At 61.7% G+C, this 23833-nt stretch overlaps 2 protein-coding genes across 4 annotated transcripts in view; both read left to right on the top strand.

The window, feature by feature from the left end:
- CRY2 (cryptochrome circadian regulator 2) overlaps positions 1-2885 on the top strand; it is a 35330-nt gene extending 32445 nt beyond the window's left edge. For both annotated transcript variants that reach the window (XM_055309002.1, XM_055309004.1), the window contains one exon: positions 575-2885. The gene's annotated coding sequence lies outside the window, so the exon portion shown is untranslated. The remainder of the gene's footprint in view (positions 1-574) is intronic.
- A 2471-nt stretch (positions 2886-5356) lies between these two features.
- On the top strand, positions 5357-23786 carry MAPK8IP1 (mitogen-activated protein kinase 8 interacting protein 1). 2 transcript variants are annotated; one of them, XM_055308960.1, is made up of 12 exons: positions 5357-5576; positions 15801-15906; positions 17753-18061; positions 19562-19643; positions 19923-20735; positions 20915-20990; positions 21579-21751; positions 21937-22046; positions 22154-22270; positions 22369-22439; positions 22575-22673; positions 22979-23786. In XM_055308960.1, exons 1-12 carry the CDS (start codon positions 5476-5478, stop codon positions 23049-23051), a joined length of 2130 nt encoding a protein of 709 aa, XP_055164935.1. In that variant the 5' UTR covers positions 5357-5475; the 3' UTR covers positions 23052-23786. The 2 variants fall into 2 exon arrangements, with proteins under 2 accessions (XP_055164935.1, XP_055164944.1); XM_055308969.1 differs by lacking the exon at positions 5357-5576 and adding an exon at positions 14338-14727.
- Positions 23787-23833: the final 47 nt, after the last annotated feature.

Below are 23833 nucleotides of genomic sequence, written 5' to 3'. Positions count from 1 at the left end.
TGAGCCATTTCTTCCCTCTGCCCCAAATTCAGGATGTTATAAATATTTAAAATGACTTCTCCTTGTGTCTCCGTGACTGCTCTCCCCCGTTACATCTTCTCACACAGTGCCAGGGTTCTTTTTTCTGTATGTGGACATTTGCTCACCTGCTGATTCTAAGCTCAGTCATTGCCTTCATCTTCACGTCCCAGCTGGCTTCTTTCATTTGTTTTCTGAGTGTCTCTGGCAGCAGCCACTATGCCTTGATTTGAAAACTGCCCTTGTCCTATCAGGGAGTATCACCCAGGGCCCCAGGTGAGTCTGTATGGCCTCCTCTCCCTCCTCTCCTGCCCTGAGGCCTGGCACCAGGAGGCTCAGAAGGTGTGCAGGGGACAGCCTGTCCTTTCACTGCCTCAGAGGGACTGTTTTCAGGCCCCCACTGGCTCCCCAGGTGCTGTGGCTGGTGCAGTTCACATGAGGCTCTTCCTAGTTTTCAGCCTGAGTGTCCCCAGGGAAGCAGCCAGAGGAGTTTGTGTCCCTCAGCAACCAAGCAGCCTTCTGAACGCTTCTGTTTGCACTTGTTTTTCTCTTTCAGCTGCAGCACTGTAGCTCCGTGAGCAAAGCCTGGGAGCCCGAACAGCCACCATGGCAGCAGAGTGCAGCCTGCAGAAAAGCTGGTCATCGACAGAGACTGAGCGAACATGTGTGCATGTGTGTACGCGTGTGCGGAGGAAGAAGCGGTGTGCCTGTTTGCGTGTGCATGCATCTCTTTACACTCTTGTGATTCTGAACACTGTTTGGGCTGGAGGGACACATGTAGCAGCTCACCTCAGCCTCCAGACACCAGGCTAGAGGTCATGGCAGTGACTTTCAGCCAAACCTGTCCCTGTGACTAGCTGCCTTGTCTGAATAGAAGAGTAGTAGGACCCTCGCTGGGTTTCTGGCATCTGCTCTACCCTACTCTGACCCTGAGCCCCCCTCCTTCCCTCTCTCATCACATCAGACTGAGGAGCATAAGGGCAACATTGCTGGCTCTTGTCCAGAGCGTGGGATTCTAGCGGCTGGAGCCCTGCTGAGGTCCTGCTTTAGACCCTGGAGGCTGGGCAGGCTGGAGGAGACACATGCTGTCCAGACACAGTCACCAGTCACATGCTGTCCAGACAGTCTGATTTTAAAATCTCCTGCCACTGGGTCCTCCAGACCCCTCCTCAGGCATCTGGGACTGAACATGAGGCTATAAACAGATCTGAAAACTTACCACCATCATAGGGAGGTACACCCCGATATCTGACTAGTGTGCCCATATACACAGTACTGTAGACGCTAGCCTAAAAAGTGCATCCACCTTTCTGGGACTGAAAACCTAAAGTTAGGAACTGAATCCCAGCTTTTACTGTTCCTTCCTCAGAAGCTGAGAGCCAGCCTCAGTGCAAACTGTGGAGACTCAGTGCCTCCACTAGGAAGAAGCCAGGTTCCTGGTGGTAGAAAGCCCCCTGGCTCCCCTGGCCACACCATAGTGCTGCCATTGAGGTCAGCTGACACTCAGCCAGGAAAGCCATTCTGTCCTGTGGTCTGTAGGCTTCTGGGGCCTGCCTGGGACTGGTCAGCATCCAAGCTGCTGTGTCAGCTCTCCCAATAGCTGGATACCAGGACCCTGGCAGGCAGACTTGGGTGGGAACTGCCAGGGACAGTAGGGAAATGTCTAAGTAGAGATCTCACCCAGCCCACCAACCCTTCCAGAAGCAGCAGGTGGGAGGTTTGACCCAGAGAAGCCAAGGCCTTGCATTCCAGGAGTGGCCTGGCCTCCCACCTCAGTCCTCCCACTGTTGAACGCCTTTGTTGAGAAAGACATCATGAAAAGGACTGTATGGTCAGCTAGAGCAAGTCTTCCTTCCACCCTGTGGCCTGCACTTGAGCTACAAAGAGTGTGTGTGTGTGTGTGTGTGTGTGTGTGTGTGTGTGTGTACAGGTGTGTGCATAACTGAGAGGCTAATTCCTCTTTGGATTTTTGTCCTCACATGTAACACTAAGCTGGCCTCTGGGCCTTTTCCTCTCTACCTCCCCTGTGACCTTTCCCAGCCTCATAGCTGTTAACTCCCTTGGCCCCTGCCCTGTCCTTCATTGTCCTCCTCTGTCCTCAGACCAGAACCCTGGGGTCAGGCCTCTGTCTCCTACAGCTGTCCAGCACATTGACAGGCTTCTTCCTGAGATGTCCTCAGGTTTTCTCAGCCAGAGAGCTGCCTTTAGAGTCCAACTGTTGTATGTATGTCACCCTCACTAAAAATGTCCCACAATATTGTGGGGGAAGCAGGACACAGGTGATGGTATATACTCAGAGCACTGGGATGGTTGGGGTCTTCTCTGTTCCCTTAGCTCCAGCCAGGAGGAAAGAGAATTGGGGGCTGTTGCCCGAAGGGGAGTAGAATGAGTCTGGAAGGGCTATTTTGAGGAATTGTGAATGCCAGAAGGCTTGGGGCCAGAGTCAGTATTTGTTTAGCAGAACCTTCAAATACCAGGATGATTCCCTTTTCCTACCTATTAGATGATGGCCCTCTTCCCTGAGGTACAAGTTGGCAGGACCACCTCCCCCTACTTCACCATCCCTGGCAAGCTGGCCCATTCCCAGTGGAATAGAGGGGTCTACTCTGGGATGGGGCAGGGCAAGAGGACAGTGCATCCCGTGGCCCAGAGCTCCACGATTGCTTCATGCCTCCCCTCTTCTGGCCCAGGTGTCCTCGGGGCTGCCATAGAGCATTGACCCAAATCCTGTTCCAAAGGCCAGCATGGGGAAGAGATGGTCGCAGGCAAAATGCACTTTATACAGAGATTTTCTTATTACTGGGAAGGTGTGTTTCTCCCACATTTTGTGAATATTCACTTGTTTCATAAACATCTGATCCTGTCTGAGCAAAGCTGTGTTGTCATCAATCTTGTGGGAGGTCTGGGAACCAGGGGTCAGTAAGGCCGAGCTTCTCACCCCTCCTCAGAGTTGGCAGGGAGGAGAGGGATGGGTAGAGATGGAGGAAGCAGCAGACCCCTAGGAGCAACCAGAGCAGACTAGTGGCAGCTCCAGAGCTTGGCCAGAGTTGGGGAGTCAGTCAGCCAGAATGGTACAGAGTACTCCAGGCCTAAGATGAGGTTCCTGAGTGCTATCCTGCAGTGACTCTGCCTCTCAGGCCACCTAAAGCCCCAGGGCTGAGGATCAGTCAGTGGCAGCAGGGCTCTCTCCAGGCCCTCAATCCATCCTTTATCTTGATTCAGCCACTTAAGCACCGTGTGGTGTGCAGGGGATGCAGGTGGCAAGCACGGACTCTGGCTAGGTGGTTGAGATCTGCCCGCAGCCAGGCCCAGGGCCTGGATGCTGGCTTTGCCTCATGCCATCTGGCCAGAGAGCGGCCTCTCTCTGCAGCATATGTGGGCCTTTCTATGATGGTCTCTAGCCTTGGGCCACAGGAAGACTTTTGTTAATACACCACACCCCAACTTCGTGTGGGCAGGACTTCGTGAGGGCAGGCCCCTCAGAGAGGGCCCAAGGATGCACAAACTGCCCTGCAAAGAATGAGAAAGGGGGAAAAGGGAGGAGCTTGGCCCTGGGATTCATTTCATTCTTAGATCTGCTTTGAAGCTCCTTCCCACCAAGACCTGGACCTGCCCATCCCCCCTCCCTTCTCCTGGCTTCTCTCTAATGTGACTTTGGCTTGGCCTCAGGAGCTACAATAGCTTTGTTCTCCAGCAGAAGATTCTGGAGAATGAAGTTGTCTTACATACACACTCCTGACCTGAAGATGCTCCCAGTTGAGGCAAGCACACACTCTTAAGCAACAATTATTAACCTCTAGGCCAAGACCAGTTTCCTGGAAGCAAAAGCCAGGCATCTGAGCAGAAGGAGGCTACTGTTTGGTCCTAGTGAAAGGAGGCTGAGCCAAGATAGCAAGAAAGGTAAAGTGGCCACTCCTCTGGGCCCACAGGCAGGGAGAAGAGCCTTTGGCAGTAGGTAATGGGATGTTTTTGGGGCTGGAGGTGGGGAGTTGTTTCCTGCAGGGCATGTGACTGCAGCTCCTTTCTGGGTGCTACATTGAAGGAAAAGGGAGTGGTGTGACCAGTAAGCAGTCCAGATTTGCAAATAGGATCCCACAAGCTGTGAAACAGTTTGCTTTGCCCCTTCTTTGGAAAGAAGTAAGGACAGGGCCTCCGCAGTTCTCAGGAGGCCAGAGAGACCAGTGAGGTTTGGTCAGAGGCTCTTGACCCACCAAAGCTGGGGCCCTAGCCTTGCCAGCAGTTTGAGTGTCCAGCAGTCTGTGTTCTGTAAAAGAACTCACAGGCTTAGCCCTCTTAGGGGAGAGACCAGAAGGGAACCGTGGCCCCAAACTAGCAGGGGTAGAGGTGCTGGAAGGAACAGAAAAACCATAAGAAGAATCCCAAGAAGTCAACCATGGCAGCAGGAGGAAAAGTGGCTCCTACTCTTAGAATGTGGGAAACCAGCTATGGGGTGTCTGTGGGTGCAAATGAGAAGTTCTCTGCAGGAAATGCAATTGAGGTGCTAAGTGAGAGATAAGAGAAATCTGGGAAAGTCCTGGTGTGGGGAGGAGAAACAGAGAAGCCTAGAGGAAAGGTTCAGTTCACCATTAATAACTGGGTCAATCTTTAGAGAGAAAATCTTCTAGGGAGAGTCCATGAGAGGGTCTCCTCAAGGGGACAGGACTGGGTGAGACCTGGGTTCTAGGCAGAGGTGGGGTATTCCCTGCCGCCGGTGACAACATATTTATGTTACTTTTCATCCTCACAACCATGAGAGGGACCATTACTGTCCTCATTTCACAGATGAGAAAACTTAGGATCCGTGAAGTCACTAATGCAAGGCCACACCACCTATTCACTTGGGAAGCCAGGCTGTGACTTCACACCACCTGACTCCACCCCCGGCTTGCCCTGGGAGCCCACGCCGACACCATGTCGCCTTCCTCCTCCTTCCTCCAGGGCCCTCCGTCCCTGTCCGCCTTTTTGTCTGCTGCTGGGGGCCACTAGGGCCCAGGGGACCGGGTCCCGCCATTAGCTCCCTCATGCCCGGGCGCCAGGCCCACCCGAGGGCGCAGAGCCCGCACCGCGCGAGGGCTTTGCGGGAGCGGGAGGAGGGCGGGAGGGATCCGCGTGGGCTCGGGGGCCGCGGGGGCCGCCGCTTCAGCACCTCGGAGAGCGCCGGGGGGCGGGGCCGGGCGGGACGAGGGCGGGACGAGGGCGGGGCCGGGGCGGAGCGCACGAGACCCCGGCGAGGGCCCGGGGACGCGCGGCGGCGCTCGCGCCAGTCCCGGGAGCGGCGCGCGGTCCGGAGCCGCGCCCTGCCCTGCGCAGGTGCGCCCGCCGCGCCCGCCCCAGCCCGAGCCCCGCGGCGGCGGCGGCCTCCCCGCGCGCCCGCCTCCTTCCCCTCCGCCGCCGCCGCCTTCGCCGCCGCCGCCTCTGCGCCGCGCTCCGCCCGGATGGCCAGGGCTGTGCCGGGGAATGGCGGAGCGAGAGAGCGGCGGCCTGGGCGGGGGGGCCGCGTCCCCGCCTGCCGCCTCCCCGTTCCTGGGGCTGCACATCGCGTCGCCGCCCAATTTCAGGTGAGAGTCCCCGGCCGCCGCGCCGCGCCCCGCCCTTGGGCCCGGTAGTCTGCGCCGGCCCCCGCCGCCCCCAGCCCCCAACACGCACACACCGACCCCGGGGAACGCAGGGGCTGCGCGGGGAGGGGTCTCCTCCCTGGGCAGGGTCCCCAGAAACCCCCTCAGCCTCCCGTCCAGCCTGATAGGCGCTGCAGAGCCAACGGTGCGGCTCCCTCCGCCATTCCATGCCCTAGGCTAGGAGATTCTGGAGGGAATTGGAGGAGGGGGCGCAGAGGCCGCCTTCTCCCCCACTTTGGGACTGCGGCAGGGCCTGGGGTCCGGATTGAGACACCGGAGGAGGCAGGCAGGCAGGCAGGCTAATGCTTTGCTTCTGCCCAGTCCACAGGATTCTGAATAGAGATGGGTGCGGGGATGGGGTGCCTCGTGGCTCCCAGTTTCTTGGGGCAACTGACAACCTTGGTGCTGGAAGGAGGAAGTCGTGGTCCCCTCCCCCAGCCCTGTCTGGTCAGAGGGGCCTAACTCCCAGGACTGGCATGGTCAGGACCCTCTGTGGACTTGGGTGGGCAAGCACTGACCTGGTCAGGTGTGTGCAGGTGCGGAAGGCTCCGACCCATTCAGGAGACACTACGCCCAGCTTTGCTTGAGGGAGTCTGGTTTGGACAACCCAGGAGTAGCCAAGGACACTGGGTGGAAGGTTTCCCTGCTGGAGCAGGTACCCAGGACCGCGGTCTGAGCTCCCTTTCACCCCCCTCTCTGCCGGTTATCCGCTATCAGGCAATTGGGAGGTGGATTTTAGGGAAGCGGGCAGTGGGTGTTGTGGGCAAGGGATGGATATCCCTCCACCATAATCCTGGCCCCATTTGGAGAGGAAGAAGAAGACAGTGTAACTGCTCCAGAGCCTAGGAGGAGGCCTAGACATACCCCATTGTTTCTCCATCTGATGAGCCGGCGCCTTCCCCTCTCCTGGGCCCCCCACCCCAGCCGGGCCCCAGCTGGGCTCTGGCGCCAGCCCCTCTCTGACCAAGGGGTTGCTGGCTCTATGGCCCTCAGGTGGGTAGGAACCCCTGAGGATCTCTAATGGCATCAGCAGCAGTAGAAACTTCCCTTGAGGCCCTGAGCTGAGAAGCTGGGAAGACCAGAGGGAGGGGACCAGATGGAGGAGGCCAAGTGTGAGGGCTCCAGGGCCGGGGCCTTTGTGATTGGTGCCTCTTGAATAATGAGGCTGAGGTCTGAGACCAATTTCCCCTGGCATGACGCGCTGCCAAGAGGCAAATATTGCCTTCCTGCCGGGAGGCCCCTCTGCAGTGGAACAGCTGAGAGGGACCTGGGTTCAAATTCGAGCTCTACCACTTGCTAGCTGAGCGACCTGACAGTCCCATCTGACAGGTGAGCTAATAGTGATTCCTTCGTGTGCGTCAAGTCGGTGCTCAACAAGTGTCTGCCCTCCATGCTGGTGAGCATTTATATAGCTCATCACTGCTCGGAGCTTTCCCAGGGGCAGGCTCATTTACCCTCATGGCCGTGGGGGTCGGTCTGCCCATTTTATAGATGACAAGATCGAGGTTCAGCAAGGCAGTGGTTTGCCTGAGGACCCCGTGGAAATCAGAGCCTCGGGCCATCTCTGGGTGTTCAGTCCACTCGGTCGCCAGGCCCTGTCTGTGGCCCGGAGGACAGCTTTGCCTCCCTCCACCTGCTCCCAGACCCCCAGGTGACAGTGCCCTCCCCTGGCAGGCAGGTTATCGTGGATGCTTTAGTGAGAGGGACTGATGAGGTGGACGCCAGCCAGTGAGTATGCACTCTGGGCCAGGTGGGCGAGAACAGCAGTGCGCCACGGCCAAGGCGTGGGCCAGCCCTCCAGGACACCATGGCCTGGCCGTGGGGACAAGGGCAGCTTCTGGAAATAATAAGGGCAGTGTCTCCGGCCCCACGTGGCCTGCCCTGCCTGCTCCAGCAGCCCCCGCTGACCTTTCCCTTGTCCTGCCTCGCCTGGCCCCTCACCCAGCTCGGGATAACCCTGGGTGTTGCCGCTCTCTCATGGTCATGGATCCGACTGGCCTGGGTGTGCAGGCTGGCTCAGCCTCCTTAGCTGTGTGCCCCAAGACTGTTGGCTCCTGCTCAGGACAGTCCTGGGACTTGGATGGGACACGTGTTGAGTGTTTCAAGGGCTGCGGAGAGCTGCGTTCACGCAGGGCTGTGGTTGTTACTGTGTGTGTGCCCCCAGCACTGCTGTCAGCTTCCAGAAGGCATAGGAGGCAGTCCCTAGACTTTGGCTTGCCCAGTGCCCGGCACAGAGTAGGCGCTCAGTAATGCCGTACTGGGTTATTATGAAGGATCAGTTGTGCGCTGTCCTCCTGGAGCTCAGAGCATAACAGCGCGTGTTGTCAGAGGATAAGGGGGTGGGGGGGACGCTGGCCCCGGGGAGGCGCTCACTTTGCCCAGCACCCTCCTAAGGGCTTTCTACGCAAGAGCATCCTCACCAGGGCTGTATAAACAGAGCGTTACTATTATCTCCACTTTGCAGATGAAGAAATGGAGGCAGACAGAGGCTAGGGTGGCAGAGGTGGGGTCTGAATGCAGGCAGTCTGATTTCAGGGCCACCCTGAAAAGAGGGAGCTCTGGAATAGCGGGGGTGGTGTGCAGGGAGTAAGCATGGGGTGCACGTGGAAGCCGGAGAGGGAGCATTTGTTTGCTGCTGGTTGGTTTAAATAGACAGGTGTTCCTTCTTTGCTCCCCCTTCTGATTGTAGAAATGCTTCATCCAGTTACCTGTAGTTACCTCCGGATGTGGTATCGGGCGAGGGATTTCACTTATTTTACGCACTTCTATGATCATTTGACATCTTATTTCTGCAAGGAGCATAGGTCACTTCTGTAACTTACAAAATTAGACAAGCGAATTTAAAACTCAAGTGATACCTGTTCATTGTAAGGAATACTCCAGAAAAGAGACTTTAGAAACGTACCCAACGCATACACTGAGCTGGGTGGGTGGGATAAAGGGGAGGGACAGTGGGACGGTCCCTGTGGGGCGACGCCGGGTGCCCATGGGCAGTCCAGCGGGCAGCCCACCCTGGACACGTGGGAGGAGAGCCGTGGATGAGGGGACCTCAGAAACCTCCTCCTCCCCGCCACCCCTCCCCGTTTGCTGAGGGGGGTGCAGGAGAGGGCGAGTGGCAGACCCTGGGCCTCCTGGCTGCCCTGATGGCGTGGCTTTTACGTCGCCCTGCTGCCTTGCGGATGAAGCTGTGGCCACCGAGGGGGGGGCAGAGAGCTCCTCATTCTCCCCCCAGGACGGTACACACATGGCTGTTCGTTCGCTCACTTGACTTTGCACTTTGGCGGCCTCCCTGGTCAGCTGCTCCACAGGCGCAGGCACTGCCCGACCATCATGCAGGTGGCCGTGTAGAGGGGACATGGACAGACAGATGAGGGCTGGCCAGAGCGGCCAGCGGGACGGTCGGAGGCCCAGGGCCCCGCCCCGTCGGAGGCGGCAGGGCTTCAGCAGGAAGGGCAGCCCTGGATCGCTGTCTCAGGAGGGTCGCTGGGCCCTCCTGCCTGGGACCTTGGGGGGGGGGACAGGAGGGGACATGAGGAAGACTGGGGGGCTGGCTTCACCCACTTGCTGAGGTATGTGCCCTGAGGGGTTGGGGCGCCAGGGGTCCGGGTGCTGGGCCCCTTGGGGATGGGACACCCTGTGGGCCATGAGAGGCTTGGCGGGCACGGAGGCAAAATTAGGAGGAGACCTCCTGAGTTTGCAGAGGGTGACCCTCCCCTGGGGACCCACTGGAGCATTTGGGCAGGGCATTGGGGGAGGCGCCTGGGGCCCCTGGAGAGGGTGGGGCCAGACCACAGATGCGGCCGCCCAGCTTAGAGAGCCCCACCGGGGCCTCAGAACATTCCTACCCAGGGGGCAGCAGAGAGCAGGGAGCCAGCCGCAGGTTCCAGCAGCCCCGTGTCTGAGCCTTCAAGTCGGTCTCAGGGTTCTTGGGCTCCCCGCACCATGGATCCTACGAAATGGGGTCACCGCCACCAGCCCTGCTTAGGGGCTCTTACCCATTCTAGGACGTGATCTCTGTCCCCGGCCCCCCTCTTGTATTTTTATTGACAAAGTCTCCAGCAGCTCCGACGTGGGCCTGCCCACTGTGGCCCAGGGAGCTGCCAGCGCGGTGCTTCACTCCTGCGCCTTCTGCCCTCCTTCCTGCCTCGGGTATGGGGGGGGTGGTCCCCGGGGGGTCCCCGGGCTCGGGCCCTGTGCATGATCAGAACCAGGGTTGGGAGTCGTTGCCCAGGGGACGGCGAGGGCCCGGCCCTCAGGAGAGCCCACGCCAGGCCAGCAGCCCGGGCCCAGTGGCAGCCTGGCGCCAGGCTGGTACGACCTGTCCTGCCAGGTTCTCGGGCAGCAGAGGAGGCAGATCTCCCCAAAGCCCACGGCGTCCTGCGTGCGATTCCACCCACGGGCCCGCGATTGCTCCATCGGCGAGTTGCCCCCTCGCGTGTTCGCGCCCAGGCCGCATCCTGTCGCCCGAGAGACCCTGTAACCTTCCGTCCCTGCACAGCCCGGCGGGCCAGCCCCACGCTGAGCTGTTTGGTTGTTCTCTGTCGTCTGTGGTTACATGGAAGACGCATCCTTGTGCATAAAGGTTCCCCACGTGGGACTGTTTTCTCAGGGCAGCTTTTCAAAAACCAAAATCACCGGATCCCACAGCTCCGAGCGCTTTCAACACACCAGACCCGTTATAACCCCAAGTAGGGATGGGCCCTCAGGACTTGTTTCCGGGCTTGGACTCCGTTTTTCACCGGCAAGGACTCCAGTGTGGACACGGCCAGGGAAGGAGAGGTAGAGACCGGAGGGATCGCCCTGGCGCCTGACCCAGCGTCCACTCAGAGCTGAGGGCGGGATGCAGAGGGAGGTCTGAGGGTTCCCCCCACCGTGGTGACCCCAGTCCCCAGCGGCACCAGCTTCCCAGGCACCTGTACGTTCTACCCCAGGTTCTGACACAGGTGGGGACAAAAAGTAGGGGTTGGAAGGGCAGCTGACCTAGAGAATTCCACGGGGAAAATCTAGAAAGACCAGTGGTTCATTCTGTCAGCATTTATGAAGTACCTACCAGGCACCACGTTGATCAAGACAGACATGGTCCCACGGCCTCTACTGGGAGCCCTCACTGGTCGCAGAACCCAGAGGTACGATCACAGTGATCCAGAAACACCAGCAGGTGGGCCGAAGAGAGCCCGTAGCAGGGCTGTCTGGCCTGGGCAGGGAAGTCATGGAAGGCTTTGGGAGAGCCATGGGGCCAGAGCTGAGAGAGCTGGAGGGGGGTAGGCAGGGCAGGGGGGCGATGACACCCCAGGGTAGCGGAGGGCCTACTGAGCCTTCAGGCCACGGGGAATTTCCCTCAGAGCCAGGGGGAGCTACTAAGGGATTCTGAGCTGGGCAGGGGTGACCAGACCAGATTTGCGTGTTAGGTGTTGCTGCTGGCTGCCCAGGGGAGGACGTCCTGTAGGGGGGCCAGAGGGAAATGGGGAGCCTGCCTAGCGGAGAACCCACTGGGAGCCACCTCTTTGCTTGGCACTCGCAGGGTGGCAGAGGGACAAGCTGGACACTTGAACCACAGATGCTCTCTGTCATGAGAGGGGCCCGTGGGGCACCACGGCCAGGACCCAAGGTCACTCAGCTGGCCTCCTTACCTCCCTTCCAGAGAGCCGGGAATGGGAAGGCCAGAGCGGCCTCTGGGCAGCCAAATGCCTGGCTCAGGTTTGGCCTTGCTCAGCTAAAGCCTCAGCACTTCACCACTTAACCCTTACTTTGCACACACTCCTAACTCAGCCCGCTCCAGGGCTGAAACGGCAGATTGGAGAGGGCTGGGCTGCCGTTGGTGGCCCGGGGACAGCAGGGAGACGTGACAGCATGTGGAAGGGAAGAGGACACGTAATAAGCATGAGAGCATGAAGGCGTATTTATTTTGGAGAGCTCGTGGCAGGAAGAGGTGGGGAGCACGGGGCGGTGGGCGGGGGCAGCATGTTCAGAGCGCTGGGAGGAGCCAGCGTGGCCAGAAGGAAGGACTGGGGCTCCCGAAGGTTCATGCAGGGAGAGGGGGTCTCAAAATAGACCCCAAAGGTGAGGGAGGTCTCAGGAGAGTAGACTCACGACACAGAGCCACCAAATGTTAACACGGATGAGACCCGAGCGGGCAGGCAGGTCTGACGGACGGACGGGCTGCCTCTGAGGGCAAAGCCGCTGAGGCCTCCTGATCTGGAGCTCAGGGATGCCGACTTGCACGGGCGGTGTGACTCAGCTTGAGGTGGCCTCCCGGTGCTCAGGGCTCCAGTCTCGGGGCACAGGTGGGCCTGTGGGATCAGAAGAGGACCTCTCTCCCTCCTCCCCTCCAGCTTTTCCTTCCTCCTCCCTTCCTCTCTGCAGTTGCCTTCCTTGAGCCTAGAGGGCCCCAGGGTCTATGAACTTTCCCCCCAACAAGCCTCCCCTACCCCCCCCCCCGCCAGACCCAGAACATCCAGTGCCTAGAGAAACAGGAGCTCAGGGCAGAGCCAGGGCGGGTTGGGGGGTGACTTGCAAAGGGGACCGCTTGACCAGTCCATCCCCTTGTTCCTTGGCCGTGACCCCCTCACAGCACTCTGCAGTTCACAACTGGCCCACCCTGTTAATCCTCGAGGTGCGTGGGCAGGTGTAGGTCGCCTCATGTTATATATAGGGGAGCCACAGACCCATGGCAGCTGCCGTCTGGGCCTTAGGGTTCCTCATCTGGAAAATGGGCAAAACAAGACCGTCTCGCCAGGTTGTAGTGAGGATTGAAGGAGATGCAGAGCACAGAGAGGTTGGCGGCCAGGGCGAGGCAGCTGCTTAGGAGATGGAGAGGCCGCTCCCCCTCAGTGAAGGAGTCAGGATTTGAACCCGCAACTCGTGCCATCCTGCCTCACTTATGAGAAAAAAGTCAGTTAAAGGAAAGTGCCTTCACCCACCCCGCTGGATCTGGAAACCAGTGCAGGCTTTCCAGCCCAGCTCCGCGCTTTCCCCCCACTGCCCGGTTAACCTCGGTGCCCTTAGCTGTGAAGAGGCTACAGCTGTCCCCACCTGCCCCCCACCCCTGCCGTCCTGGGATGTGGGATGCAGGGCACTGTGGAGCGCGTAGAGATGAGCGGAGAAAGCTCCCCTGCATGCAGGCCTGCCCTGAACACCTTGGTTTGAGAGGAGCAGGTTGACACGCTAAGGATGTCCCCTGACAAACGTCTAGCAGGCATGTACCGCGTGCCTCGTGTGTGCAAGACGACCTCACCAGCTCTAGCCTCCAGGAGCATACAGTCCACATGGAGCTGGGAGGGTGGGGACCTGCACGCATCACCCGCTGGGTGCAAGGGCGGGTGACGGAGGCCCCATCCACCTTTGGAGCGGCTTGGTATCTTGATGGGGTGTCTGATGGAGGCCCGGGCCTGTGTGTCCCACCACACTGCCTTGCATCCATGCAGATGGTGACACCCAAGGCCGGGATGATGGGGACCGGGGAGTGTTGCCAGGGCTGTAAGGCACTGGCACAGGGAAGCCAGGAGGGCTTTCTGGAAGAGTGGGCTTAACCAGGCCTTCTTCCAGCAAGCCTGGGTTGAGAAGCCTGCCAGGTGCCCCAACGGAACATTGGACAGCCGGGGAGGCGGGTGCAGGAGGGGCAGGCCGTCACACACACAGCTGGAGGCCTTGAATGCCAAGCCAAGGAGTCCGCCTCTAGCAGGGAACCTTAGGGAGTTTGGAGTGGGAGGCAAAAGGGTGGTGTTTCTGGCAGCTTTGCCTGATGGTGGATGGGTGGGGTGCTTCCGGCGTGGGGACACGGAGCTGAGCGGGCCATCGGGGAGGCCTGGGGCTGCAGAGGCAGGAGCTGGGCTGGACCGGCAGAGGAAGAGGAGGAAGAGGAGGTGCGCACGTGTGCAAGGACTAGTGGCAGAGCAGGGGGCACCAGAGGACACCTCTGAATGGGATGCCAGTGGCCCTGCGGCTCTCTGGTGCCGGCGGAGACCCTGTCCAGGCAGCTGGGGTGTAGTGACCACTTCCGTGGGGCCCGATTCTCCTCCCCAGGCCTGAGATGCTGTGCGGCACTGGTCAGGCAGCTGGGCCGCTCTGGCTTCTGGGCCGGCCCAGCGCCACCACCCGCCCCCCCGCCCCCCCGCCTGCCCCCACTTCCACACTGCACCTTCCCCAGCCGGAGGCTGCCAGGCCCCGGGCTCCAGGTCAGAAGCGGCCTCAAGGAGCACCTGGTCTGCGCAGCATCCTGGTCCTGGTCGGATCCCGCTGGAGCTGAGCTTCTGTGGCTGGCACTCGGCAGGGACAAAAGCCTTGGCCTTCCAGCCCTGGCCTGAGGGGTCCGCACCTGGGCCACCCGCCCCTCGCCCTGGCTGTGCCGGCTCTGGGGAGGGGAGGATCCTGCTACCCCTGGCGGTGGTCACCCACCACTGCTCTTCCGCCGCCGCCTGGGCCCACAGAAGCCTCCCCAGGAGGTGTGAGGGCGGAGCACGCGGCGTGTGGGTGGGGGCGTCCAGCCCTGGAGAATTTCCGAAGCCCCCCCACCTTCCCACCAGGCACCCTGAATGTGGCGCTGGCCCTTTAAAGCAGATCAGGGCTGGCTTTTGGGGGGAGACATCCCAGATTTCTGCCATCTGCTTACAAGCCTGGGCCAGGGAGGGGGGCCACCGCAGCCCCCACAGGGGCATTGGAAGGGCAGGTGGAGCCAGTGGCATCGATTGCAGTAACCCGATCCCGAGGGGGAGGTGGCAACGACACGGTGGCTTCAGCGCCACAGCCACAGCCGGGCTGGGAGGGAAGCGGCCTGCAGCCGAGGGCTGGGCTGGGAAGTGCTGGGGCTGGGGCCCGGGTCGCCGCGGCCCTGCCTCTCCTCCGGCCCATCTATTTTTAATGAGCTCCCCGGGCTTCTGCAGCGGGCAGGACGCGAGCGGAAAGGCAGGCCCAGGCGGTGGAGGCCCGAGGCCCCAGCCCTGCCCGGAGCCCTGGCCTCCCAACCCTTCTGGGCATGAGAGGGTGGCCCTGGGGCCCTGCAGCCCCCCAGCCGGGCAGGGCTCTCCATGAAGCTGGTGCTGAAGATGGATTCCAGCCCAGACAATGACAGCTGGTTGGAGGATCAGTGGGAGCGCTGGTAGGGGGCATAGGGGTCCGCGGGGGAGGGGGTCATTTGGGGGGCAGCTCCATGGAGCTCTGGGGCTCTGTTTGGTCTGACTGAGGCAAGAGGCCGTGAGTGTGGGCCTCCTAAGCTCCCCGGGGGTTGGGCCACCACCTATCCTGGGTGACCTTGGACTCCTGGGTCTCCTTTGTTTTGTGCCTCAGTCTCCTATTCATATTTGGGAAAAGGCTCAGAATTTGCCCCAACTTCCCCAACAGAATTCTCCTAAATGTCCCACCCACACCAAACCAGGTGGAGTGCCCAGGGCTGGGGGTGAGCCAGGTATAGGGGACAAGCAGACAGTTGCTGCAGTAGGGTGGGGGCACAGGGCTGGTCCAGGGGATGGGCCGGAGAGGGTTCTAGCACAGCCAGTTAGAGTTGTGTTGGTGTGCTTTGGTCTGTCTCCTGAACTCATGACACCCCTAGCCCCAACCCCGGGTCTTCTTCAACCCCTCCGCAACCTTCTGTTCAGGGTCTGTGCGCTGGGCAAGTGATTTTGTGGTTGAAGAGATGAAACAGAGAACACAGAAAGGAGGTGTAGTCTGGTGGAACAGGCGGAAACTCACCACATTGACACCAGATTTCCCTTCACTTGCTCCCAGGGCTTATGAGGCATTGGCCTTCCTGGGCTGGGGGCATGGAGCACTCTCCTGAGGCTGGGGAGGGGCCTCTGCCTGCATCTCAGGGTTTTGTTGCTGCAGGGACTGCATGAGGGAACCTGCTCCAGGCATCCCTTGGAGTCCCTTCTCAACTCTGCATTCTCTGTGGGTGAACTGGCCTCGGCACCTGCCTTGACCCTGGGAGGCACTTCTCTGGCAAAGCCAGGGCTCTGACCAGCTGGGCCTTCTAGGCACTGCCTCCTGGTTGGCAACAGAATGGAGAGCTCCCAGCCTGGAGGAGCTGAAGTAACCTGGAACCTCCCCCTTTCCCTCCCTCTGGGGGCTGTGACCTGCCTTCAAGGGGCCCTCCCCTTGGAAGAAGTACTAGGAGACTTCAGTGGGCTAAGTAGTCCTCCTGGGTTGGTAACTTTGGCTTCTTGTCCTCACCAGGCTCACCCATGACATCAGCTTGGAGGAGTTTGAGGATGAAGACCTCTCAGAGATCACCGAGGAGTGTGGCATCAGTCTGCAGTGCAAAGATACTCTGTCCTTGCGGGTAAGAGCAGGCTCTCAAGGAGCCCTGGGGGGTGCGGGGGGCAGGGTGGCTCGGGACACAAGCGAAGGCATCCCCAGATCTACAAAAGGGCTTTCAGGATCTGTATGGCGTCCTCATTAAATGAAATGACATCCAGGAAACACATCCCAGTATAACGCTTGACACATCTTGGGTGCTCGACCAGGATGCTTTGGTAGTTTTTGCCAGGGGCTAAGGCAAGAGGCAGTTCTCTCAACTGCTCACAAGAAGGGAGAGGGCAGGAGGTCTTCAGATGTAGGGCGGTAGCCATTAGGGCCAGGGTTAAAGGATCCAGGACTACCCTCAACCCTTCCCAGAGTGGCCTTGGCAGAGGGCCTGAGGCAGAGAGCAGGGTGGAGGCGGGTGGAATCTGCAGTGCTTTGGGATGGCAATAAAGAGCCAAGGCACTCCCTCAGCTGCCATTGCACCAAACCACACCACGTCGCCCCGCAGACCGCCTCGCAGACCCTCCCTGGGCCGCCGTTCTAAAGGCTCCTCTGGAGGGTTAACGCGCCGTTGCCACTGCTTTTGGCCTCTGGCTTTGTCATAGGACAGATGGCTCTCTGTTCCCTAAGTTGTGAGTCCTGCCAGGAGGTCCTCAGCATCTAGGTAGCTTGGGTCGGATAGGGATCCCCCTGTAGTCTTCTTGGAAGAAGGGGCCACTGACCAGGAAATGGGAGGCAAAGCACCAGGCCAGATTGCAGAGCCTGGAGCTCCTGGGAGCCCCCTGGAGGGAGTGTGGCCACCGCAGACATGGTATCAGACAGCAAAGGAGAGCTGCAGTGTGAGGTGGGGTGGGGTGCCTGTCTCTGGGTGACCCCTGCTGCCTGTTACAGAGATCCTATAAGCCCTGCCGGGCAAGAGGAAACCAAGGGGTGGGGATAACGCTGCAATCCCCTCCCCCCCGCCCCCAATCCTCCCCGCTCTGGCCCAGCCAGCAAGGGTGGGGAATGGTCCCAGGGCGCTGACTAGCTTCTGTAAGGCCGCACCTGTTTGGGAATCCCACGCCACCCTTTCATCCCACGTGCACCAGCAGAGTTTCGGAAGGGCTGGGCCCTGCAGCCAGCGGGGTCCCGGCGGCAGTACTAGCCAGAGGGGGGCCTTAGACAAGCCCGGGGGGGCTTTCACACGCTCCTGCCGGTGAGCCCTCACCGCCCCGGGAAGCTGGGAGGCAGGGAGCTGGGAGGGAATTGGAGGGCCGGGGATCTGTCCGGGGCGCCGGGGAGTCAGAGGCAGAGCGGAAACTAGACGGGAATTACGGAGGTTTGGGACGGCCCGAGGGCGCCCCCCAGGTTGGAGGGCCCTCGGCCCGGGCGGGTGCCCCTCCCCCCCGCACCCCTCTTCCGGCCGCGCTTCGCTCCTCCTGTTCGCCCGCGGCCCTCCCACCATCCGTCGCCGGGCTCTGTTTCCCCAGTTTCCTTCGCTGCCCCCTTCACATACTAACCTCCCCCCTCCATCCCTTGTGGGGCCCGAACTCCTTGGCGACCCTGCGTCCCCATGGCAACAGCGGTGACCTCACTCTGGGCTCGGCTTACAACCCCGGTGAGGTCACCGGCCGTTGCCAAGGGAACGGGAGGGTGCGGAGAGTCCGGAAGGGGGGCACCGCGGGGAGGGGGCGGTGTGGCCTACCGAAGGCGCCCCCGGATTGGTCCCGCGCGTCCTCGCGCCCCCCCGCGCCGGGCCCCCTGCGCCCTCCCGGCCCCCCCCCCCGGCGGCGGAATGGACTCGCCCGCGCGGGGGGCGGTGCGCGGCGGCCTCGGCCCCGCCCCCGCCCCGCCCCGCCCCGGGCGGCCCCGCCCCCTGACGCCCCTCCGCCCGCGCCGCGCAGCCCCCGCGCGCCGGGCTGCTGTCTGGGGGCGGCGGCGGCGCGGGGAGCCGGCTGCAGGCCGAGATGCTGCAGATGGACCTGATCGACGCGGCGGGCGACACTCCCGGCGCCGAGGACGACGACGAGGAGGAGGAGCGCGCGGCGCGGCGGCCGGGAGCGGGGCCGCCCGAGGCCGAGCCCCGCCAGGAGCCGGCGCCCCGCGGCCAGGGCCAGGGCCAGGGCCAGGGCCAGGGCCAGGGCGGCGGGGACACGTACCGGCCCAAGCGGCCCACCACGCTCAACCTCTTCCCGCAGGTGCCGCGGTCTCAGGTGAGGCGAGCGGCGTGGGGCGGGGCTGGAGGGGCGGCGCCCCGGGGTGGGCGCGGGGGGTGGGGAGCAAGTCGGGGAGGCCCGGCCGCAGCCAGAGGGGCGCGAGGGGCCGTGGGAGAGGGGCCTGCCGGCCGCGCGGGACCCCAGGCGGGCAGGTGGGATCTGCCCTGCGAGCGGCCGGGGCGGGCCGACGGGCTTTGGAGCCTCGGGGAGGCCGAAGGGGTGAAGGGGCGGAGAGGGACAGTGGGAGGACCTGGGTAGTAGGCGAGCAGGGGGAGCTTGGGGGCACAGGACAGGCCTTTGAGGGCTAGTTGCAGGAGTTTGGAGCTCGGACCTCAGGCTGGGGCACGGTTTGCCCTGGGGGTGTGGGGCCCCAAGAAGAGAGCACCTGAAGTGGTCATTGCGGGGCGGGGGGAGGTCATGGAGGGTTGGTAAGAGGAGGAGATGGGGACCTCGGAGGCCGCCGCCAGAGTGAGATGTGGGCAGCTGGGAATTCCCGGAGGCAGGGGGGAGACAAGGGAGGTGGAGCTGCCTGGCCGAGTTGGGGGCCCAGGGCCCCTGGGCTGGGTGGCTGGATGCCAAGGAGGGTTGAATAGGGTGGGGGAGAGCCGGCTGTGGCCCTTTGTCTTCCAGGCCCAGTCAAAAGAGGTACAGACGAGGGGCTCGGGAGGTGGGGCTCTGGGTGAAGGGTGCAGGGGCTGCAGGGAGAGGATTGGCCCCTTTCCCACAAGTCTCTGGGCTGGATTCTGGCAGCCAAACTCCTGCATGTGAGAGCCTATGAGTGTTCCCAGGGGAGGGGGCCTAAATAGTGTGTGTGGGAGCCTTGCCTGGAGGCATGGTGGAGAGGGGACCCAGGACACCAACCGTGTGGGGTGGGCAGCCCGAGAGATCCAGGAAGGCAGGCCGCTGACAACTACATCTGTCATTTCTCAGTCATGTGCTCCTGGAGGGGTGGGGGAACCATGTTATTGATTCATCATGTGGATGATTCATCCCGGTCCCCCAGGCCACCTGCTAGGAGACCCTTCCTGGCCCTTTTTTTTAACTTTTCCTAGAATGTCCCTGCCCCTTCCCTAGATCATAGCTTCCTGAGTTCCAGGACTTGGCTGGAAGTGAGCATCTACCACGGAAAGCCTCCATGTCTGGGACTGGGGGTCTGGCTCTGTCCCCAGATGGCTCTTGCTTCTCCCTCACTCCTCCCCCCTCCCCACCACACATATTGGCCATCAGCACCTTTGCTGAGGCTGATAAGAGCATCTCCCCAAGGGTTGGCCAGCTTCCCAGAGCCAGTAGGTCTGGCCAGGAGGGTCATGACTTGCCATCCCTCCTGCCTGTTTGAAGAGGGTTGGGGGTGAGGCCCTTGGCCAGTGTGTATGTGTGTGTGTGGCTGGGGGTGCAGCAAACGCCCTAGGGATGGCCTGATGGGGGCAGGGCCAGGGCCTCCCTGTGCCGGGCACTGTTGACTGCTTCTGTCACAAGGGCCTTTTGTTTTCTGCATAGGACACACTGAATAATAATTCTCTGGGCAAGAAGCACAGTTGGCAGGATCGGGTGTCTCGGTCATCATCACCCCTGAAGACCGGTAAGTCTTCCTTCCCTTACCCGGACCTCCACCTGCCCTGACTCAGTTTCCCCTGCAGAGAGCAAACCTGGGCAGTCTCCATCTTGCCAAGTTGAGGTAAACTGCCCGTCCCATAGCCTGGAGCAGGCCCATCTGAAGTCAGCTGGGGTGGGAGTGAGAGCACTGGCCCCAGAGCCTTCCCCTGGTTTCTGTGTCCCACATGCTGAGTGGAGGGGGCAGGTGGCCTAGGAGTCAGGGACGAGTCCACCTGCCTTTAGCATTGACCTGCCTGCCCTCCAGGGGAGCAGACGCCTCCACATGAGCACATCTGCCTGAGCGATGAGCTGCCGCCCCCGAGCAGCCCCACCACCACCAAGGACCGAGGCACCTCCACTGACAGCCCTTGCCGCCGCAGCACCGCCACGCAGATGGCCCCTCCCGGCGGCCCCCCCGCCGCCCCGCCGAGTAGCCGCGGCCACTCGCATCGAGATCGCATCCACTATCAGGCGGACGTGCGGCTAGAGGCCACCGAGGAGATCTACCTGACACCAGTGCAGAGGCCCCCGGACCCTGCGGAGCCTACCTCCGCCTTCCTGCCGCCGGCCGAGAGCCGGATGTCCGTCAGCTCTGATCCAGACCCTGCCACCTACCCCTCCACCGCGGGGCGACCGCACCCCTCCATCAGCGAGGAGGACGAGGGCTTCGACTGCTTGTCGTCCCCGGAGCGGGCGGAGCCGCCGGGCGGAGGGTGGCGGGGGAGCCTTGGGGAGCCGCCGCCGCCTCCACGGGCCTCGCTGAGCTCGGACACCAGCGCCCTGTCCTACGACTCGGTCAAGTACACACTGGTGGTGGATGAGCACGCACAGCTGGAGCTGGTGAGCCTTCGGCCATGCTTCGGGGACTACAGCGACGAGAGCGACTCGGCCACCGTCTATGACAACTGCGCCTCTGCCTCGTCACCCTATGAGTCGGCCATCGGGGAGGAATACGAGGAGGCCCCCCGGCCACGGCCCCCGGCCTGCCTCTCCGAGGACTCCACGCCCGACGAGCCCGACGTCCACTTCTCCAAGAAGTTCCTGAACGTCTTCATGAGTGGCCGCTCTCGCTCCTCCAGTGAGTCTGCAGCAGGCGCGGTAGGGGACCTGGGGTGAGGGAGAGCCAGACCGAGGGTTTCCCTGGAAGGTGGCCTGGCCCACCTGCCTCAGGGCATCGGGACTGAGCACTTGCTACTGCCCCCCACTGCAACCTCAGCTGGAAGTGGGACGGTTCTCCAGCTCACCCCCCTCATACAGGTGCAGAGTCCTTCGGGCTCTTCTCCTGTGTCATCAACGGGGAGGAGCAGGAGCAGACACACCGGGCCATATTCAGGTAAGAGCAGCAGGGTTGGGGTACCCAGGCAACACTGGGGCCACCTGCCCCCACCCCCGTGCCCCTGCCATCTCTGCGTGGCCTGGATGCAGTCCCCAGCACTGGCATTCCTCCCTCCACTTGGCTTCAGGGGGATGGCATCCATCGTGGCGGAACTCAGAGCAGGGTGATGGGAGGGGATGGGTCAGTGCAGTGTGGCCTTTGCTGCATTGCCAGGGTCCGGGATGGAGCACCTAGTATGGCTGGGGGCAGGAGCCCCACAGGGCACCCAGCAGAGATGATGCCTGACCACACCAAGGCACACCCCTCACCTCCCTCCCAGGGAAGTGCTCCCTCCCGGTTACCTCTGTGTTCCCCTGAGTGGCTGTGGGCACTTCCTCCCTTAGCCAGCCAGCTCAGTGGCAGGTGCACGTCTGTGTGATCTTACTCTCGCCCAGGAACTAACATTATCACAGGCTCGGGAGACTTTGAGGGGGTTTATTGAACTAGTGCTGCTGTTGTGGCCACCTGACCTCAGAGCAGCGTGGTGAGCAGATGGCTCGGGAGGCCCTGGTGCTGAATTCCTCACGTGCCCTTGGTGGGGGACAGGTTTGTGCCTCGACATGAAGACGAACTTGAGCTGGAGGTGGACGACCCCCTGCTGGTGGAGCTCCAGGCCGAGGACTACTGGTACGAAGCCTACAACATGCGCACGGGCGCCCGGGGCGTCTTTCCTGCCTACTACGCCATCGAGGTCACCAAGGAGCCTGAACATATGGCAGGTAGTGTCCTTCCCCTCTTCGCCATTGGGCCCCAGTCTGCCCTTCCCTGACTTGCTGCCAGGAGACTTCACACCGTCAGGAAGGGCCCTCGCAGAGATGACATTAGGCCCAGCCAAGTTGGGACATCCGGGGTTGGTGGCCCCTCCGCTGGCACTTCCACTCCTCACTTCGCGCTTGCCTTCCAGCCCTGACCAAAAACAGTGACTGGGTGGACCAGTTCCGGGTGAAGTTCTTGGGCTCGGTCCAGGTCCCCTACCATAAGGGCAACGACGTGCTCTGTGCCGCTATGCAAAAGGTGCCTGTTCCCTGTCCCCCTTGGAGGGGCGCCCACCCCCAGCCCAGTCCCCCTCCTCTTCCGGGGAGAGGGTCGCCCAGCGCCTGATTCCTGTCCCTCACCCACAGATCGCCACCACCCGGCGGCTCACCGTGCACTTTAACCCGCCATCCAGCTGCGTCCTGGAGATCAGCGTGCGGGGCGTGAAGATCGGCGTCAAGGCTGATGATTCCCAGGAGGCCAAGGTGACTGCCCTGGCCCCGGCCCCCAGCCCCGCCACCAGATCTCCCACCCGTGGCCCCTGCGGGCTGATGATGCCCTGCCTCTCTTCTCTCTCCCGTAGGGGAATAAATGTAGCCACTTTTTCCAGTTGAAAAACATCTCTTTCTGTGGATACCATCCAAAGAACAACAAGTAAGTGGGAGGGGACAGAGAGCGAGGCCTAGGGGGGCAGCCCAGAGCCATTACGGTAGGGTGCGGGTCTGCAGGTATGCCTGGGGGGGTCTGGGCCCTCGTCCCGCCCTCACAGAGACGGCCGCCCTCCCGCAGGTACTTTGGGTTCATCACCAAGCACCCCGCTGACCACCGGTTTGCCTGCCACGTCTTTGTGTCCGAGGAATCCACCAAAGCCCTCGCAGAATCCGTGGGGTATGTCCGTGTGTGTGTCCTGCCGAGCACCCAGCCCTGGAGTGCACCCTAGTCCTCCTCACAGCTCTCCACACCTCGTGGCCTGGTGTCAGGGCTGCGGGGTCTGGAGGAGCCCCCAAACGTTTTGGTGGTTGGGCCCTTCCTTCGACTGAAGTCTTCCCCAGGAAGCACAGTGTGTAGAGAACAGAGCCAAGCAGCTCAGTTGGGGGGACCCTGAGCCCTACCCAGGGACCCCGAGGCTCCAGTTTAAAAGCCTTGGGTGGAGAGCCCGTTCTTCCCGTCACGTGTGTCTGCCTGCTTCCTAGGAGAGCTTTCCAGCAGTTCTACAAGCAGTTCGTGGAGTACACGTGCCCCACGGAAGACATCTACCTGGAGTAGCAGCGCTGCCCCACCCTCTACATCCCCCGGGCCCTCGGGCCCGCGGCCAGGACAGCTGGCTGCTGACAGGACACAGCACCGCTTGAGGAGGGGCACCCGTCACCACCAGAGGATGGGGAAGTGGGGGCCTCTGGCCGAGGGTGGGGGAGGGTGGGGTTTATGGGGAGAGGCAAATGCAGTTTATTGTAATATATGGGACTAGATTCATCTATGGAAGACAGAGCAGGCTGCCTGGGGATTGGGGGGTTGCTGGGCTGAGGGGTGTCAGGCCTCTGGCCAGGAAGGATGTCCATTGCAGGAGCAGAGGGTCCTGTTGTCCCGTCCTGGGCCTCACTTCCCCTGCTGGGCCTCCGGCTTTCTGGCAAAGGCTCCTGCTTTGACGAAGCCCGTGCCACCCGCCAGTGCCCACCCCCCCCCAGCTCCCAACCCCAGCCGGAGGCCCTGAGCTCAGGCTGAGCCCAGCCACCTCCCCAGGACTTCGCAGCAGGTGGGGGTGCGGTCCCTGTTCCCAGCTCTGTCACTTGTGTGGCCTCCGGGTGGCCGTCACGCTGGCCCCTGGCATGGGTGGGACCTCGCCAGGGAAGAAGAAAGCTGCGGCAGGGCCCCGTCCTGGCAGGAAAAGGAGGCTTCCCGACTGGCCCGGGCCAGCCAGGGCGTCTTGGCTGCTTTGGCCGTAGCCCGAGCTTGGTCCTGCCACCCTGGCCACAACTATTAAAGTGCCATTTCCTGTCTGGACCGCAGTGGGTGTGTCTCCGTGCCCCCTGGCCCCTGCCCCCCCGCTG

This window comes from Nyctereutes procyonoides, unplaced genomic scaffold (genome assembly GCF_905146905.1).
Source record: "Nyctereutes procyonoides isolate TBG_1078 unplaced genomic scaffold, NYPRO_anot_genome, whole genome shotgun sequence".
Taxonomy (NCBI): domain Eukaryota; kingdom Metazoa; phylum Chordata; class Mammalia; order Carnivora; family Canidae; genus Nyctereutes; species Nyctereutes procyonoides.
The sequence above is the reverse complement of the archived record's forward strand: the minus strand, read 5'-3'. Positions and strand labels throughout refer to the sequence as shown.

Bases quoted from the DNA above. Each gene is read 5' to 3' on its own strand.
- MAPK8IP1 (XM_055308960.1), top strand. From the start codon at position 5,476: ATGGCGGAGCGAGAGAGCGGCGGCCTGGGCGGGGGGGCCGCGTCCCCG. The intron at 5,577-15,800 runs GTGAGAGTCCCC...TGTCCTCACCAG, and splicing joins GCGTCGCCGCCCAATTTCAG to GCTCACCCATGACATCAGCT. The intron at 18,062-19,561 runs GTGAGGCGAGCG...TTTTCTGCATAG, and splicing joins CGCAGGTGCCGCGGTCTCAG to GACACACTGAATAATAATTC.